Genomic DNA, 19,218 nt, shown 5'->3' on the forward strand with positions numbered 1-19,218 from the left:
AGGTTGTTACTGCATTCTTTTGTTTTAGCATTTAATGTTAGCATAACCTTTCTCATCTTGAAAAATCCAGACAGACCCTAGCTGGCAAAACTTGTCGACGATTATGTATATATGTTTATCAAAATCATGGTCCAATAAATCCAATATAATGTATCATATTTAGTAAAAAAAGACCAAATATTAACTATTAAAATGAACAATCTAGATGGATATAAAAAACACAGGGTATCTATGTTGTTTAGAAAAAGTTAAATGCAAAAAGGCGAAATTGCTTAACCATCTAACTTTCCTAAAAAGATGCAGATAGTATTCTATCATTCCTAAGTCCTTAATCGTTAAAGAGCATATAAAATCAAAAAAAGCAAAATGGATTTATTACAAAACTTCTTTAGCCTTACTCAGAGAAAGAATCCAATATGTCAATATGAACCTTATTTAACGAAACAGAAGAGGGATTTTTCACACAAATAATGCTATTCTTTGGTGTATTTACAGCAATCCCTAGTACTGTGTCACCCTTAAAATTGAAAACAGTGAAAAATCTCTGGAGAGCTGCTGATTAATTTGTATATAAACAAGTTAATATTTATTAACTGCTTTACATCTAAATATTTTAATAATGGCTACCATTTATTTAACTTCCATTTTCAATTACTGCTATAGTAATAACTGAAGAATCATAACAATATATACATATTAAGCTGTGCAATATAAAGTTATGTCTCATTTTAGAGTGAATACCAGTTAATTTTTTTCTGTAAATAAATGCAATACAAGTATAATCACAATTAAATAATGACAAATAACATTAACATGTCATGTATATAATAAGCCTCAAATTATTGTCTTTCTTCTGCAAAAGAATTACTTATAAAAACCATCTGATAATTTACAGTGAATAAACATAATTCAAAATCAATTAAATATGCATAAAGGCATGAATTAAGCATTTGTTAATCTTTCCTTTGCATTTTTTCCATATAGGCTCATATTAGCACAAGATTTGTATTCCTGTTATATTATTTACATGAAAATAACAGCAACAAATATCATTTGTATAATAAGTCTCAAATGATTATTTTGCTTCTGCAAAATAATCAATAATCACAAAACCATCTGACAATTTACAGTGACTATACAAAATTCAAAATCAATGAAATATTCATCAAGGCATGAACCAAATATTCGTTAATATCTTTCCTTTGCATTTTTATTTTTTATGCCCAGACTCATATTAGCACAGAATTCCTGTTATATTATGATATTTTACAAGGGTAAAATATCACTGCTTTCTTAAGTCAAACACAGAATTTAGAAACTCAGGACCCAAGACAAAACAAAGAAGAGTTTAGATATTATTTACTGAGAAATTAGCCATTTCAAATCGCATTTGTTTGCATTAAAGTACTAAAACACTTTTCAGAAGCATCTTCTTAAAGACGATATTTTAAGGTTAATAAAAATAACCACAAGAAAGGGTTTTTTTTTTTTTTGACCAAATGCAGTAGTTCAAAACTAGGGCCTTTGTCCATTTAAGGTTTCCAATCATTTAGTTCTATTAAATAATGATAGTTAAAAATGTCATTTTTCAGTCAAATTTTAAGATGCTTAGCAAGATCTGTTGAAAAATTTTCATCCCTGACATATCAGTCATGTGCTATTTCGTATATTTTCTTTTTCATGAACTTTTAGGTGAGTTGTAAGATCTGATGAATGCAAAAATCTCTTATTACAAATCCAACATACATAAGTTTTCTCCTTATGAGTTCGCTTATGAACAATCAGGTTTCCTGATTGTGTGAATGCTTTGCCACAAGTTTCACATACAAAAGGTTTCTCATCAGTGTGAATTCGCTTGTGCACTTTAAGAGTTCTTAAGTATGCAAATGTTTTGTTACATATTTCACAGTGAAAAGATTTCTCATTAGTATGACTTATCTTGTGTGAGGTAAGGTGCTCTAATCGTGAAAAGGTCTTTCCACATATTTCACACGTGAATTCTTTCTCAGTATGCATATCTTTAATATGTCTACTAAGACTTGCAGCCTGGGAAAATACTTTCCCACATGATTCACACATGTGCCGTTTTTCATTAACATGAATTTTAGTGTGTGTTACAAGATTCTCAGATTCTGAAAATCTTTGGCCACAGATATCACACACAAACTGCTTTTCTTCCTTTACGTGTTTTCTCATGTGCCTAGTGAGCTTTCCAGATTCTGAGTAAGCCTTACTACATAATTCACATGCAAAAGGTTTTTCCTTGGTATGTGCTCTTATATGTCTAGTGAGTTTTGCAGATCCTGTATATGCCTTTCCACATATTTCACACATAAAAAATTCAGGTAATTTTATTTTTCCACATTTGGGATACTGACATATTGGAAAATCAACTTTTCCCATGCTCATAAATTAAGTAAATTAAAATTCGAATATTTAGAATGTGGTGCAAATGTAATGGATTTATAAACAGTTTTGTTTTTAAAAATTTTTCTACTGTTCAAATATTTTCTTGTGTTGCATGACTGGTAATGAACAGTGGCTTTCTGTTGCCCTTCAGTATCAGTTCTTGAGATGAACAACTGCTATCACTGCCTATAAAAGAAAAAAAAAAGTTATTCAGGATGACTTTCAAACAAAAGAATTTACTCACACACACTGCTTAAAGAGATAACGTTAGGTTTAACTATGGCTCTCCAGGAAGATTTGAATAGTGAGCTTTCCAGATTCTGAGTAAGCCTTACTACATAATTCACATTCAAAAGGTTTTTCCTTGGGTGTGCTCTTATGTGTGTGTGTGTGGGCACATTGGTAAAGCAGCTAAATATATTGTGAAATGTAAAGTTTTGAAATTGGGAAGGCAAGAACGGAATGCTCTACATATAACTGATGGAAGGACTCGCACTATGAAAACAATAGATTATTGTATATTGTAATAGCGAGAGGAGAGCAACATGAAGAAATATACGTCGTAATTCCAATGTACAAGGGGGTTTAAGTGCAAAGGAACTGCTAGACAGGTTGTCACCTGATTTCTGAGGAGATTAAGAGATTCTGGAGAGTATACACAAAGAAGAATTAAGGTAGTCACAGTTCTTTGGAATAATGGACCATCCCCAAATCCCTGGCCTTAATGCAATATATTTTGTGAGATCATCATCCAGAAATACATGACGTTAGACTTGGCCATGTTAAACTGCAGCCGTTATCCTTTAACTATACTGCCAGTCTGCTCAAGTCACCTTGCAGGATCTTCATATCATCCTGATTGATTATCTTGACTCTCTCTCTTCCTGGCTTCGCATCATTGTCAAACAACTAAATATTTCCCCTTAAATCATATCCTATACCATTAATGTAGAAATTAAATAGCAACGTACTAAGTACTGAATTGTGTGGTAAACCACCAGTCACCTACCTTCTCCTGAATTCAATTCTCCCATATACTACTATGAAGAAATCAGCCACCCTCTTATCCATCTCACTAGCTTCATATTCATTTCTATTTGCTCCAATTTATGTAACAAGTTCCATGTGGTATCCTGTAAAATGCCGTTGCAAAATCCAGCAGTACCAATGTGTAGCTACTTCCTTTATCCAGCTCAATTGTCACTTTATTATAAAAAAATAATAAAATTAATAAAACTATGCTGTCCCTGTAGAGTATCATATTACTGTCCACTCAGTTCTAAATTCTGTCTTTTAACCAATTTCTTCAATACCTTAACTACCACTCTGGATATACTGATTGGCCTATTATTTGCTTCCTGTCTTGGAACTTCCTTTATATAATTATTTTGCCCTCTTTCCACCCCATATGCACCTTACCAGAACTGAAGTTTAAATTAAGCAGCCTAGTCAAAGGAGATACCAATTCTCTTGCATATTCTCATAATACACAGGCTTATATCTGCTACTTAATATGTTACTAAATGACACATTATGAATAATTAGTCTCTTTCCATAAATTAAGTTAAATAAACTGAGCTTGTGGATTTTTCACACTAAAGGAGTAATTACATTCCAACAAGAAGCTACTTGAAATAAATAAATAAAAATAGTTTTCTTGTGAATTAATATTAGTAACATGGCAATAAGATTACATAATGAGAAGATCTTAACAAAAAAAATAATAATAATAAAGTTAACTGAACTGAGGTCAACAAAATCAAGAGGATGCCCAAGAAATACCCTGGCACAGAACAGTAGAAACTAAGACCCAGATATGTAACAGTACTGGAGCAGCACTGTTGGTTGACATCAGCAAAAACTAAGTAATTGCTGTAGTAACTGTATTTATGTCTAATACTTTGTAATACAAATCCTTGTAAAACTACTAATGCCGTGGATTACTTGCAGCTGACAAGGACTGTTATCACTCCAAGCCAGGAAAAATGTGTTTACTTAAAGTGTGAATCTGCTTTAAAAAATTTGGCTTCAGAGAAGATTTAAATAATTATAATACTGGATAAAAACTCATGTAATATATTTTATTATATTTTTATTAGAATTTTTGCCTAAGTATCATAGGTATCTTTGGTACAGGAACACATAAAGGCAACTGAACATTAACAGATAATTCTTAAAAAAGTGTCACCTAAGTACCCATCATATGTGTGTGCAAAGATGTCTACATGTGTAAGGCATTAGAGAGGAGAGATCTGCAAGTTGTCCAACTGTCTCAAGCAGACTGCAAACAAGAGTATATAAAAGAACATGCAGTAAGATTATTATGCCCGTACATGAATGCTAGGAGTATCAGAAACAAAGGGGTACAGTTTGTTGCCTTAGTCAATATGTTGCGACCTCAGATTGTAGGAATTAGTGAGACCTGGCTCTCAGAATCAGACCTACTAATTGGTATCGAGTGTCATGTTTTTTTTACAGTATTTTTAGGAAGGATAGAATGGATAGGAGGAGGCATGCTGCTAATGATATTGGATGACTTAAATCCAGTTAGAGTTGAGACCTGTGAATGTAGTAATACTACTAACAATATTTCATGTAGCAGTGAGTTTGAAGCCATCTGGTGTGAGGTGGAATCTAACAAGCCAAATTACATAGTGGGGTGTTGTTACAGACCTGGTGGATCAGTTGCTGGTGATGAAGAAATGCATCACCAAATAGAAAAAATGAGCGCAAAAAGAGTAATCGTAATGGGAGACTTTAATTATCCAAATATTGATTGGGTAGCAGTAGAATCTCATGAGAAGAATGAAAATGCATTTATTGAGCTCTTGCGGGACAACTTCCTCAAACAGCATGTGACAGAAGGAACTCGAGGTCAAAGAGGGTTAGATTTGATTATAGTGTCAGAGGGTGTTTCAGTTAAAGACCTAACTATTCTGCCTCCAGTTGGTGACAGTGATCATGCGGTACGCACTTGGGAAGTGACTAAGTTTATGACTGTTCCATTCAGAAGTCATAAACTTAGGTTACATGCTGAACTACAAAACAGGAAATTATGACCAACTGAGGAGTATACTGAGTTCAGTGGAATGGGATCAGTTGCTGGATGGAAGGAATATCGACAATGCACGGGAAGCATTTAAATAATACTTAAATGATGCGATATCAGAATGTGTCCAGAGAGTTCAAAGAATAAATAGAGTAGGAGTCAAATGGATGTGTAATCTAACTAAGCAAGAGATTCATACGAAAAGGATGATGTGGAAGGGATACCATTTGCATAAGGATGACGTCCGTTATGAACATTATAAGCAGCAGGCTAGAATAGTCAACTATTGTACTGAAAGCAAAGTCTGATTATGAAAAGAAACTGGCTCTGCGTGCTAAAGACAACCCACAAGAATTCTATTGATATGCTACAAGTAAAAGAAAGATGAATATGAAAGAATAACTCTTCTAAATCCAGATGGCATGAGGGTTACAAATGCAGAAGAGGTTGTTCAGTTAATGAGTGCCCATTTCGTTAAAAGCTATCAACCTGTGAACGCAACATTAAGCTCACTGTTGCCTCTTCGCTAGATGAAGAAACGCAGGTGTGTGAGGCCAAGGTATTAGAGCTGTTGCACAAACTGAATAAGAATTCAACAATAGGGACTGATGGAATATCAGCACATGTGATAAAAGAGTGTTCAGCTGAACTAGCCATTCCTTTGACCAGGATGTTTAATATGAGTCTCAGAACAGGGAAGATTCTGCAAGAATGGAAGGAATGTATGGTAATTCCATTGCACAAGGGTGGTGCAAAGACTGATGTGTCTAACTACTGACCAATTAGTATCTCAGGAGTGGTGGTAAAGATTTTCGAAAAATTGGTTAGAACCTGCATTCAGAAATTGGTCGACAGTGAATATCTACTATGTAATGAACAACATGGGTTTACTAAGGGAAGGTCATGTTTTAGCAACTTGCTCACATTCTATAACAATGTTAGCATTGAACTAGACAAGGGGAGCGGATACACCATGATACTTTTGGATTTTGCTAAGGCTTTTGACAGAATACAGCATGGCAGACTGCTTCATAAATTGGAGAAAATAGGTTTGGGTTATACAATATTAGCATGGATAAGAGGATGGTTGACTGACATATATGGGGGATCTGAGTCTGCAAGGTTTAAGGTAACAAGTGGTGTACCACAAGGATCAGTGCTTGGTCCACTGTTATTCAATCTGTACATTAATGATATTGGGAAGGATTTGACAAGTGATACAGTTATTTGCTAATGATGCAAAGATGGGTAGGGTAATCAGGAATGCTGCTGATATGCAGTCTTTGCAGAATGATTTGAATAGGCTGGAATTGTGGGCATGGGAAAATGGGTGTCAGTAAATTCGGCATGATTAGATATCCAACGTCGTATTATATTGGTGGGATTAGGCTAGAAGAAACTGATGAGGTTAGGGATCTTGGAGTGTTAATAGATAGGAAGTTTAGGGCCCATGTGGCAAAGATTGCAAATACAACTCAAAAGATAACTGCAATGGCGAAACAAACGTTCACATGTAAAGATAAGGATGTCATTTTGCCTCTTACAAGGCCTTGATAAGACCTCACTTGGACTATTGTGCACAGGTCTGGTCTCCTGGTTTCTGTTGGGATTCTGATATATTGGAGAGAGACAGGAAGAGAGAGTAGAAAAGAGTGTTAAAAATGATATCAGGATTGTGGAATACTGATTATGAAGACAGATTGAGAAGTTGTAGACTGCAGACACTAGCACACAGGAGAAAGAGAGGTTATATGACTGAGACTTACAAATTTCTGAAAGGGTCATACAGGATTTCAATTGATGGAGGGTGGGGAAAGGACGAGAGGGCATCCTTGGAAGCTGAGAATGAAGGCTACCAAGAAGGGTGTGATGGCTAGATTTTTCTCTCAGAGGTTGCTGCGTGATTGGAATGGATTGCCATTGGATGTTGTGAGTGAATATGCAAGCAGTGTGAATGAATTCGAGAATAAATATGATAGCTGGTATGTCTAGTCTCTTAATAACAATAAGCAACTCATATAAGATAACTAAAAAAGTTCATAAATTTCTCACTTATTTAAAAAAACTATTACAGTACCATACAGTATCATTTAATCTTATAGTATTACCATGAATTCATTAATTTTGCTAAATCTGTGCTCTGTATATGTTAAAAATGATGTCCTCATCTGAGGACATAATTTTTGTGTGTGTCCTCATGAGGCTCTAATGCATGAGAGGGTTAAATAAGTTAGGAAATTTATGGAGACCCTTTTGGCTATATTAGCTACTTAGGTGGTGCTTTTTTAAAAAACTGTCTGTTAATGTTCAATTGCATTCTTATACTGAAGATGCCTATGATACCTATGCAAAAATTCTACACTAATAAAATATATTATATGAGTTTTTATCCAGTATTATAATGATTTAAATATGCCCACTCACAGTACTTCAGAGAAAAAATACATTTATCCAATATGGAAATAAAAGATGCAAAAGAAAATGGCTACATAATGATACCACCAAAAAGGAATTTGACAGGATACTGCATGGAGCTTTGTGATTGCATTAAGTGGGACATGAATTTCACTGGCCCATGTGAGACTAATGCCTGCTTATTGGAGGCCAAGTAGCCTGAAAAAGTTCCATGTTTGGTCTCTAAAGCAGGGTTTCTGGATTATGTAAAAAATTAAAGAAACAAAATATATATATATATATTATTATTATTAATAATAATAATAATATATTATTATTAATAAAAAAATATATATATTATTATTATTATGCGACACCTCCAGGGAATCCAAAGCTCATTGAGGGAGGGCACCTACTCTACAAGTCTCCACCACTCAATCCACCAATGAACCAAACTACGTACATACACACACCTTTCATGCTAGCTGCGCACAAGATTATTACATTCACACTTGACTTAAAACACTAATCAAATTCAATCTTAATCTTCTCATGCAACATTTCCCAAACTTGAAATACCTGGGAACAGGTCTTTTTTCAGTACAATTTTTGCATCCTGTAACATAAATATATATGCATGTTGTTTACCTGAATTAAATAAGCAGATTTGTAATATGAATGCTGATAATTTTAGTCTTATACAATATTTGTTAGGTAATGGATCAAAACTAAGTGTACATTTCTTATGTGTGTAAATAATTGTGCGACACTTCCAAGGACAAATCATGGTATGACACTCTTCTCCACACAATATACTGCTTATACTACATAATCCTTCTCCTCCTACAAACAATTTCATCTTACATCTACACAAAATACCACTCTCCATCTAACACCAATCATTAATTTTTGTCTGTAAATCATGTACATTCTCTAATTTCTTACTGGACATGAATCTGGTAATAACCTCTTAATAGCTTATATGTCTCGATCATATCCTCTCTCCTCCTATCCACCAATTTCTGTAAATTGCATTTTCTCAATCTGTCTTCTTACTCAAACATTTCAGAGACCAGAAACCACCTTAGTTAATCATCTCTGAACCAATACATCATCTTTTTGAAAACCAGGTGACCAATGCACACAGTAATCCATATGTGGCCTGATCAAAGCCTTATACAAAAGAACCATAACATCCTTACTTCTACAAGTCAGTGTCCTCCACATCACTCCCATTATCCACTGTGCTGTCCTCACAATTTCAGCAACATGTCCTCAAGATTGTGGTACAACTCAAAATGATGGTACAACATGACAAAATTTCATGCCAGCTGGGGCGTCGCCCGGTTAAACAAGGCCCCCGTTGTTTTCGCCAGGGAACCAGGGCGAACAGCGAAAAGTCAGCTACTGGAACAAATCTGAAAACAAACCCCAACTCAACATCACCAGAGTTAAAGATCGGTACTATCAACGTAAGAAGCCTGAATGGCAAAGAAATTTCACAGCTAGTCAGTGTACTAGCTGTGAAATGTACGCTTTGCGGAGTGCGGTCGGAGTGTGGTTAGATGATGATAAAGGATTGAATGTGTGTAGAAAATGTAGGGGGAATGCGGAATTGAAGCGTATTTCGGATCGTGAGTGTGATATTTTTGTCAACCTTCAAAATGAAGGAAATAGGGATATGACAAGAAACAGCAAAGTTGTACATGAAAATTGTGAGAGTGTGAATGTAGAAAGTGTGAATGATGGTATAAATGGTTTCTCAGAGAACAAAAAAGATGAGATAGATACATTGAGTGAGATTGCGTTGTTGAATAGTGCGATAGAAAGAGCAAAACAGCAGCTAGAGTGCATGAACAAAAGTAGACTGAATGAACCAACCAATAATAAAAGGTATGACAGGAAAAATAGAGGTATGAATGTGAACATGAACAAAATGAAGGATAGAGTGCTGTATGGAGACTCGTTAGTACGAGGTGTGTTAGTAGAGGATTTGACAAAATCGTACCAACCTGGTGCGACCATAAAGGACGTAACTGCATCTATTAGAGAGCAAAAGGAAAGGGTGAAAGAAATGATTGTTGTGGCAGGTACGAATGATTTGAAAGGAGATAAAATGGAAATGATAGAAGACCTGAATGAATTGTTTGAGGTAGCAAAAGAAAAGAGTGAGAGAGTTAGAATGATTAGTCTTTTGCCACGGTATGACAGTGAAATGTTTAAAAGGAGGGCTATAATTGCAAATGACTTTATGCGTGGGTTATGTATGACGAGTGGTGTGGAATTTGTGGATGTGTGGAGTGAGTTTGATGGGCGAAAGGATCTATATAAGATGGATGGCTTGCATTTGAATGGTTACGGTGTAAGAAGACTTGAGAAAGTGTTGCTGAATGTAGTGGATGTGCAAATTCAGGGAAACTAGATTTGTTAGGGGGGGGGGGTAGAGATACAGTCCTTATGGAGGCAGTTGAATGTAAGAATGAATATAATATGCCAGAGCAAATAAGGACAACAAATCAGAGTGGGATAGTTAATATAAGGCATCAAGGTAGGGTTGGGGCTAATGGGGGTCTTAAATTCATGTACACTAATACTAGGAGTATTAGGAACAAGAAGGAAGAGTTTTTGGCCTTGGTTGGCACTTCCAGACCACAGGTTATAGGTATTAGTGAAACATGGCTGACTGTAGATGATATAACTAGTGGGATTGAATGTGATGGGTATAGTGTGTTCAGGAATGACAGAGAGAATAAAATGGGGGGAGGAGTATTGTTGATGATAGCTGATGAGCTCCAGCCAAGGAGAATAGAAGTTGAATTGCAGGATAGAGAAAAGAGCACATTTGAGGCCATTTGGTGTGAGATTGTGGCTAGCAGAACTAAATATACAATTGGGTGCTGTTATAGACCAGGTGATGGAAAAGATGGTGGTGACAGTATGCACAAGCAAATAGAAGAAATGGGTGGAAGGAGGGTGATTATTATGGGAGATTTCAACTATGGTCGCATTGATTGGAGTGAGGAGAGGACACACGGGAGGAAGGAACTGGATTTTATGCGGTTATTAAGGGATAACTATCTGCGACAGCATGTAATGGAAAATACTAGGGGTCAGAGAGTGCTTGACCTAGTAATTACATCTGAGGATTTGGCTGTAACAAATATGACCACATTGCCACCAATCGGTGAGAGTGATCATAGGGTCTTAACTTGGGAGGTGGCTAAAGGTGTAGAATTTTCAATTAAGACAGGGTACATGTGGAATTATCGGGCGGGAAAGTATGACAAGCTTAGGAGTTTGATTGGTTCAGTGCCATGGCATGTACAACTGCAAGGACTAGAAGTTGATAGTGCATGGGAGGTAGTTAAGAAGTGCTTGCATGAAGCAATGGCTGACTGTATACCTAGAGTCCGAATAATAAATCAAGTAGGGGTTAAATGGATGAATAACACCATTAAGCTTGAGTTGCAAAAAAAGAAACAACTATGGAGGGAATTTAAGGAGAAGGGTGACCGGCAGGCACATGAACGGTATAAAGCGCAGGCCAGAAGGGTGACGAGTGTGGTAAGAAAAGCAAAAAAGGATTACGAAAGAACATTGGCCATGCAGGCTAAAGAGAATCCTAAACAGTTTTTTAGATATGTAGCAAGTAAAAGGAAAAATGTACATGGCAGATTGATTTTAAAGAATTCCGATGGTAGGGAGGTAACTGAATCAGTTGAGATAGTTGAGTTACTGAGTGAGCACTTTGCAAAAGTATATCATCAAGGTGGTGACATTGCAGAAACGAATAAACCAGTAGATTATACGGGAATTGTGGTTAATGAAGTGGAGGTGAGTAGTCTACTGCATAACCTCAATGTCAATACATCTGTGGGATTGGATGGTATACCAGCTCGTGTTGTACGAGAAGCAGCTAAAGAATTGTCAGTACCCTTGACCATTTTGTTTGAGTCTCGGGTCTGGGTTAGTCCCGAGCAGGTGGAAAGAGGGGAAAATAGTTCCACTGCATAAAGGTGGTTCCAAGACTGCTGTTGTAAATTACCGACCGATTAGCATATCAGGAATCATTGTCAAGGTCTTAGAGAAAATAGTCAAAAGGAAAATACAAGATTGGATTGAAGAAAATGGGATACTGTATCGGGGACAGCATGGTTTTGTGAAGGGTAGGTCATGCCTCAGTAACTTGCTCACGTATTATAACACAGTGACGGCTGAACTAGATAAGGGTAATGGGTTTGCGGTGATTCTGCTGGACCTTGCCGGGGCCTTTGACAGGATTCCACATGGAATTCTGGTCGGTGAATTGCGGCATATGGGAATGGACATGGGGTTGGTGAGATGGATGGGAGGGTGGTTGACGGAGAGATGTCAGAGAGTGGTTTACTCGGGAGTGGAGTCCACGGGACGGCCTGTGACTGGTGGTGTGCCACGGGGATCTGTTCTTGGACCAATGCTGTTTAATTTGTTCATAAATGATATAGGAAATGATCTGGGAGGAACAGTTAATTTGTTTGCGGATGATGCGGGGTTGGGTGGGGCAATAGTGAATGCAGATGACGTCAAAATTTTGCAGGATGATTTGGATAGATTGGGGGTCTGGGCTGGGGAGAATGGATGTCAGTTTGGTGTGGCAAGGTGTAAGGTTATGCATTTTGGGGTGAAAAGATTGGCGGCAGTTTACTGCATTGGTGGAGCCCTGCTCCAGGGGATTGATGGGGCACGAGATTTGGGAGTGTTGGTGGATGGGGAATTGAAATTTAGGGGACACATTGCAAGGGTGACCAAGACAGCTCATCAAATCACTTGGTTGCTGAAGAATACGTTGACAAGCAGAGACAAGCAGGTTATTGTTCCTCTCTATCGAGCCTTGATAAGACCCCATCTAGACTACTGTGCTCAGATTTGGTCACCTAGGTTTCTTCTTGATGGGGAGGATGTGGAGAGGATCCAGGGGCGAGTGACCAAGATGATAGCAGGTCTGTGGAATGAACCGTATGAGAACAGGTTGAGGATTTGTGGGTTGCAAAAACTGGTTGATAGGCAGAGGAGGGGAGATATGATTGAGACATTCAAATTACTGAAGGGTTTCTATAAAATTAATTCAGAAGATATTTTTGAGAACAGGGCTGGTTGTGGGAGGACTAGGGAACATCCATGGAAACTGGGAAAAAGTGTGGTTAGTAAAGGTGTTAGAGTTGGGTTCTTTACTTTTAGAGTAGTGAATGAGTGGAATGCGCTCCCTGAGTCTGTAGTGGATGCTGTGACAGTGAATGAGTTTAAGGCGAGGTATGATAGATACTGTATGAATGTCAGATAGTTGTGATGAATATGATTTGGGGCCTCCCTCGATGAGTCTAATGACTCCCTGGAGTTGCCCGTAATAATAGTAATAATAATAGTAATAAATGGAGCTAGCTGAGGAATTAGATAAGTACCACATCGACATAATAGGGGTGACTGAAACAAAAAAGACCAAAACTGGTGAGATCTTTCTGAGCAATAAATACAAAATGTTATATTAAGGCAATGACAATCAAAAGAAGGAGTAGCCATAGTATTCAACACAAAATACGAGGCTAATCTTCTTGAATGGCAGTCAGTCTCAAGTAGAGTAATGTGGGCAAATATGAGAATGGGGAACTGGACAATGAGACTTATTTGTGCCTATGGTCCCACAGAAGGTTCTACTAAAGGTAGAAGTGGAGGAATTTTTTGACGCTTTAGAAAAAGCAACTGACACAATGAAAAGGAAAAGTTGGTCCTTGTTGGAGATCTAAATAGCAGGGTAGGAAATGATTGTCAGACATACAAAAATATTTTGGGAAAATTTGAAGAAAAGAGCAAAGCTAATAATAATGGCAAATATCTGTTGGATTTCTGCTCAGAACATGGACTGGTTATTACTAACACCATGTTCCAACATAAAAATGTGCACAAATTCACATGGAGAGAAGAGGCTAGGAATAAGAAAAGTCTCATTGACTATGTTATTGTTGATAGTGATGTTTTCTCCCTGGTGCAGGACACCAGAGTGTACAGAGGATTTGAAATTGGAAGTGATCACTATTTAGTCTTGAGCAGGATAAAATTGAATTTCATATTGAAAAGAATAACATGTAAGAAAGTTTTAAAGCGAATAAAAGTTGAGCAGCTCTCAGATGTGAACTGTAGAGACTAAAATACAGAAAGATTATTGAAAAGAAAATGAAAGCGTTTGAGAACAGGAATCAAGCCTTGGAGATTCAGTGGCAAACTCTGAAGAAAACATTGATTGATTCTGCCAAAGAGGCATGTGGTGAGGTTGTGTGCAAGGATAAAAAAATCAGAACTCCCTGGTTAAAGAGGCAGTGAAGGAAAAGAAGAAAGCATATCAAAAGTTCCTGGCAAATAAGTCAGCTTTTACTCTTACAGAATATAGAGACAAATGTAAGAAAGCTAAACAGTGTGTAAAACTAGCTAAACAAAAGTCATGGGAGGACTTTGGCATGAATATAGAAAATAAATATCAAGAAGGTGGCAAAATATTCTGGAGGTTGTTGAAGAAGCTTAGGAATGGAGGAAAGAGTGCTGTAAAAGGAGTTAGAGATGATAAAGGTGACATGAAAACAGGAGAAAAAGATATCCTTGAAGTATGGAGTAATTACTTTGAAAAACTGCTAAATGAAACAAGCAGTGATGACAGCACAGTGATAAAAAACACTGACCAGGCATGCAGCCAGGAATACATATCCATACTTGAAGTAGAAAAAGCCATCAAAGGCTTGAAATGTGGATTCGACCAGAAATGCTGAAGTATGGTGCTATAAAAGTCTTACAGTAGCTGCACTGCATAGTTCAGAAAGCCTGGACAGAAGGACGAATTCCCGATGATTGGAATAGAGCTCTCATAGTACCCATATATAAAAAGGGAAATAAAACTGAATGTGAGAATTACAGAGGTATTTCCCTACTGAGTGTTCCTGGCAAGATCTATGCAAGTATACTTGAGAAACAGTTGAGAAGAATTGTGGAAGAAAAGCTTGGTGAAGAACAAGCTGGATTCAGGCCAAATAGAGGCTGTCAGGATCAGATCTTCACTTTACGACAAATAATTGAGAAATCATGGGAATATAACAAAGATCTGTATTTAAGTTTTGTCGATTTGGAAAAGGCATATGACAAGGTGCCAAGAGAGAAGCTATTCAATACGCTGCAGTTATATCGTGTCAATGGGGCATTATATCAAGCAATACTTAGTCTTTATTTGAGTTGTAAGTCAGCAGTTAGAATTGAAGGAAGTACAGGAAGATGGTTTAATGTTAAATCTGGTGTGAGACAAGGATGTACATTATCCCCTCTGTTATTCATTATCTATATGGATCACATTATGAAGGAAAGTGGTATTAAACCTGATATCAAAATTGGAGATGTTAATGTCAGCTCTTTGCTTTATGCGGATGATGTTATACTTCTAAATAAATCCGCTACAAGTCTGAGTATGATTTAGTCAGAGAATCTCTACAAGATTCTCTGACTAAATTCAATTGCTGTTGTAATAGATATGGTATGAAGGTCAGCAATAAAAAGACAAAGACAATGAAAATAGGCAGAATCATTGAAAATGTCAACTGTGTTGTGAATGGAGAACCTGTGGAACAAGTAAAACATTTCAGCTACTTAGGCACGATTTTTACTGAAGATGGTAAATTAAATATAGAAATAGACAACAGAATCAGCAAAGCTGGTATGGTGGGAAGTCAAATGAATAAATTCATATGGAATAAGAGAGAAATTAATCGGAACACTAAATTAGCTGTATACAAGACGGTGTTCAAACCAGTTTTAACTTATGGATCTGAGAGCTGAGTCAGAAGTAAAACACTTGACCAAAGACTAGAGACCGCAGATATGAGAGTCCTGAGAAAGATTAGAGGCGTGAACAGATGGCATCAATGGCAATATCATATTAAAAATGAGGATATTAGGAAAGAACTTGACATTGTCAGCATCCAGGAATGCGTTAGCAGAGCTAATCTCAGGTGGTATGGTCATCATTTAAATAGAATGGGAGAGGAAAGATTAGCAAAACAAGTGTTCTTTGCCAAGTTGGCAGGAAAACGACCCAGAGGAAGACCAAGATATAGGTGGATTGATATGGTACAAAGTGCCTTAGACGAAAGAAATATAAGATCTGATAATGTTGGAGTCTTGACAAGTAACAGACTGATTTGGAGGAAAATTATAGATAGGAAATTAGTAATTATGTAATTTTTTCATGTAGTACTGTCATATCCTGTACACCCCTTGAGGTTACATGGCAGGAATTTGATGATGTCCTCAAGATTTTATGTCTTTGTCCACAATCACTCCCAGATCTTTCATCTCCTTTACCTCTTCCAATTCCAGTAAACTGTGTACTCTACATCCCATCTCTGCTTCCCAAATTTCAAAATCTTACATTTTGCAACACTGAATTGACATCCCCACTCATTTATCTATTTAGCCAGTGTATTCAAGTCTTGCAGAGCCACAGCATCTGCTCTACTCCTGATAGTTCTCCCAACTTTGCATCATCTGCAAACAACTGCATATCAACCATTCAGACATCTCTCAATGTCATTTACATACAAATTAAACAGCAATGGACCAAAAACAGACCCTTGGGATACACCACTAATAACTTTCTTCATTGGGGATATTGCTCCATAGATAGACAACTCACCGATAGCTATCAGATAGCCAATCTCCAATCAAGCACACTAATCTACTGCTTAGCCCCATCTGTTTCAGTTTAATTATCAGCTTTTCATGTAGCAGATTATCAAAGGTTTTTGCAAAATCTAAATATACCACTGTGTATGCATTACCCTTATCCAATGCATGTGTCACCTTATTATAATAAGTAAGCACTCTGCTGAAACACAGTTATCCTTGAATAAATCTATGCTAGGCACCAAAGAGTATTTCTGTGTTGTCAATCCAATTCTGAATCTTGGTCTTAACCTCTCCAACACTTCAACCAAACTCCAAACACGCAGACTGGCCTATAATTCAAAGCCTTAGTCTTAATCACCTCCCTTAAGAATCAAAACAATTCTACACTACTTGTTTGGAGGCTTAGTTCATTGCAAGACTCATTAAAAAGGTATGTAAAAGCTGTTAACCCCCTGGAACATTCCCTCAAAACACATGGTGAAATAGCATCAATCGTACAACCTTATTTATATTAATAATTCCTCATATACCTCCTGCTCACTTACTAACAGTTCCTCCTCCTTTCCCGCTGCATATCACATTCATAAGAATGAAATACCTTTATAAATTGTTCATTAACAACCTTACCGACCATTATGGATCAAATTTTGGATCAAATACGCATCCTCATGCATTTCGTATCCATCATATATTTCAATGGTATTACAATTTTAATATGCACTTCGCATCCATGATAACCTTGACGTCTATAGATGTCTGGGCCGGTAGCGTGGTTAAATACCTCAACTATATCCTCTACAGTGGTCATCATTCCTCCATCCTTAATCATTATTTCTACTGGCCACACATCGAAAAAAATCCCTAGGATTCTTTATAGCTGCACTAGTTAATTGCTGCTCATACTGCACTTTTGCTACCCTTATCAAGCAACTCACCTTCCTCATATGCTCTTTGTACTTCTCATGCAACTGGTAAGGTATGCAATTCTTCCAGATTGCATACCCTAACTTTTGCTTCATCCATTTAACACCTGCTGAATACATATTAGAGGCACTTGTTATCAAACTTCAATAACAAGTTACATTTTTCTTGCATTTATTTTTTTTTTTAACTTACTTTACTCTATCGACAGCTTCCTATATTTCAATATTTATACCAATTTTAAAAAGGCTGTTCTGAACAAATGGACGAACCATATCGTATATAAGTATAGAATAACGTACTCACAAATATTTTAGAATGATATGATATAAGAAAAAACAACGAACAACATGATAACTTGTTCGCTACATTATAAATAACATGCGTACTGCTGAGTAGTAATAATGACTTATAGTAGCATAGTAGAAATGGGTAACGAAACTAATACAGGTGTTACCTTAAGAAAACTCTTCAATGAAATGCTAACCACAGTTTCCTAACATTTTCAGGAATCTGCATACTAGTAATTCTGCGGAGACAATGGGTAGGTTGTAAAAATATCAGTTAATTTAAACATAACGAAAACGGTGAATAAGGTAAAATCACCACATCGAACTGGTCCAGACATGTTGCCCGCAGAATAATGCAATCGTTGAACAGAAGCGCCACGCCTTGTTAAGTGCTGTAAAAAAAATTAAAAAAAAAAGTCAGCTGCCAATTAAATGTATTATTTATGTCTTCTATTAACAAACGCACCTAACAATTTTATTCAGATAATTGTGTTTCATATAATAATAAATAAAATAAATACAAATTATAATGCGTTTTCATTCTTCGAAGGGAGATAACTGCACTTTAGTTCTAGTGTCATGGAAATAGATACGGAGACGTAGAAATAGTAGTGGAGACAGAGAGTTGTACAGTAGGTATCCTCCCACGATGAGTCTTCGGACTCCTTAGAGGTGTCACGAATAATAATAATAATAATAATAATAGATAGATAGATAGATAGATATTTTTTTATTGTAAACATAACAATCTTATATACAGGATTAACCGGTTTTTGGTTCTCAGCAGTCAGACAGAGAGGTTACATGCTCATACTCTTGTTGAGGTATGTTGCATCGAAGTCACTTATAAGGCTAATTACATTTTTTTAAATTAAATTAAAGCCATTAAGAGTTATTTTAACATGATACTGTATACGAACATAAATGTGGAAGAACATAGAAGTTACTATTGCACAATATTATCTATTTACATGAGAGTGCCAGCTGATTAATTTTCGCACTGTTAAGCACAACAATCCTTCTTTCTTCCCCCTTTCTTTTGGGGGGGGGGGGGGTAAAGGTGTCACTTCTATGCTGGAAAGTGGATTATAATGCAGTCGCCCTGCTCAGCCAGGAGTTGATTCCGTGGATTCCATTCTTGGTGGAAAAGATCTAAGGTGTTGTTTTGCCTATGGTGGTGTAGGATCCGACTTCTCACCTTTTGTTGGAAGGCTGCAGTGAGTTGGTCAGTTGCCTCTCTCTGTGAAGTTGAGTTCAGTTTCAGTCTGAGTTATCTTTCAGATGAAGCACATAGGAGACCCGTTTTAATAAAATTTTAATAAAATTTGCCCCGTTTTAATAAAAATGTCAATTTTGCCCCGTTTTTAATAAAAACTATAAATATACTTGACTATTATCGATAGATAGATATTTTTTTTTTATTGTGAACATAACAATCTTATTTACAGGATTAACCGG

At 36.6% G+C, this 19,218-nt stretch overlaps 1 protein-coding gene across 1 annotated transcript; it reads right to left on the reverse strand.

The window, feature by feature from the left end:
- Window positions 1-73: 73 nt before the first annotated feature.
- On the reverse strand, window positions 74-18,088 carry LOC150099963 (uncharacterized). Its single transcript, XM_090402985.1, has 2 exons — window positions 17,928-18,088; window positions 74-2,595 (listed from the first exon to the last, which is right to left on the reverse strand). Exon 2 carries the CDS (start codon window positions 2,407-2,409, stop codon window positions 1,651-1,653), a length of 759 nt encoding a protein of 252 aa, XP_090259111.1. The 5' UTR covers window positions 2,410-2,595; window positions 17,928-18,088; the 3' UTR covers window positions 74-1,650.
- Window positions 18,089-19,218: the final 1,130 nt, after the last annotated feature.

This window comes from Typopeltis vanoorti, chromosome 13 (genome assembly GCF_054136105.1).
Source record: "Typopeltis vanoorti isolate ZY-2024b chromosome 13, IOZ_Tvanoo_1.0, whole genome shotgun sequence".
Taxonomy (NCBI): domain Eukaryota; kingdom Metazoa; phylum Arthropoda; class Arachnida; order Uropygi; family Thelyphonidae; genus Typopeltis; species Typopeltis vanoorti.

Excerpts from the sequence above, each read along its gene's own strand:
- LOC150099963 (XM_090402985.1), bottom strand. The coding sequence starts at position 2,409 with ATGAGCATGGGAAAAGTTGATTTTCCAATATGTCAGTATCCCAAATGT.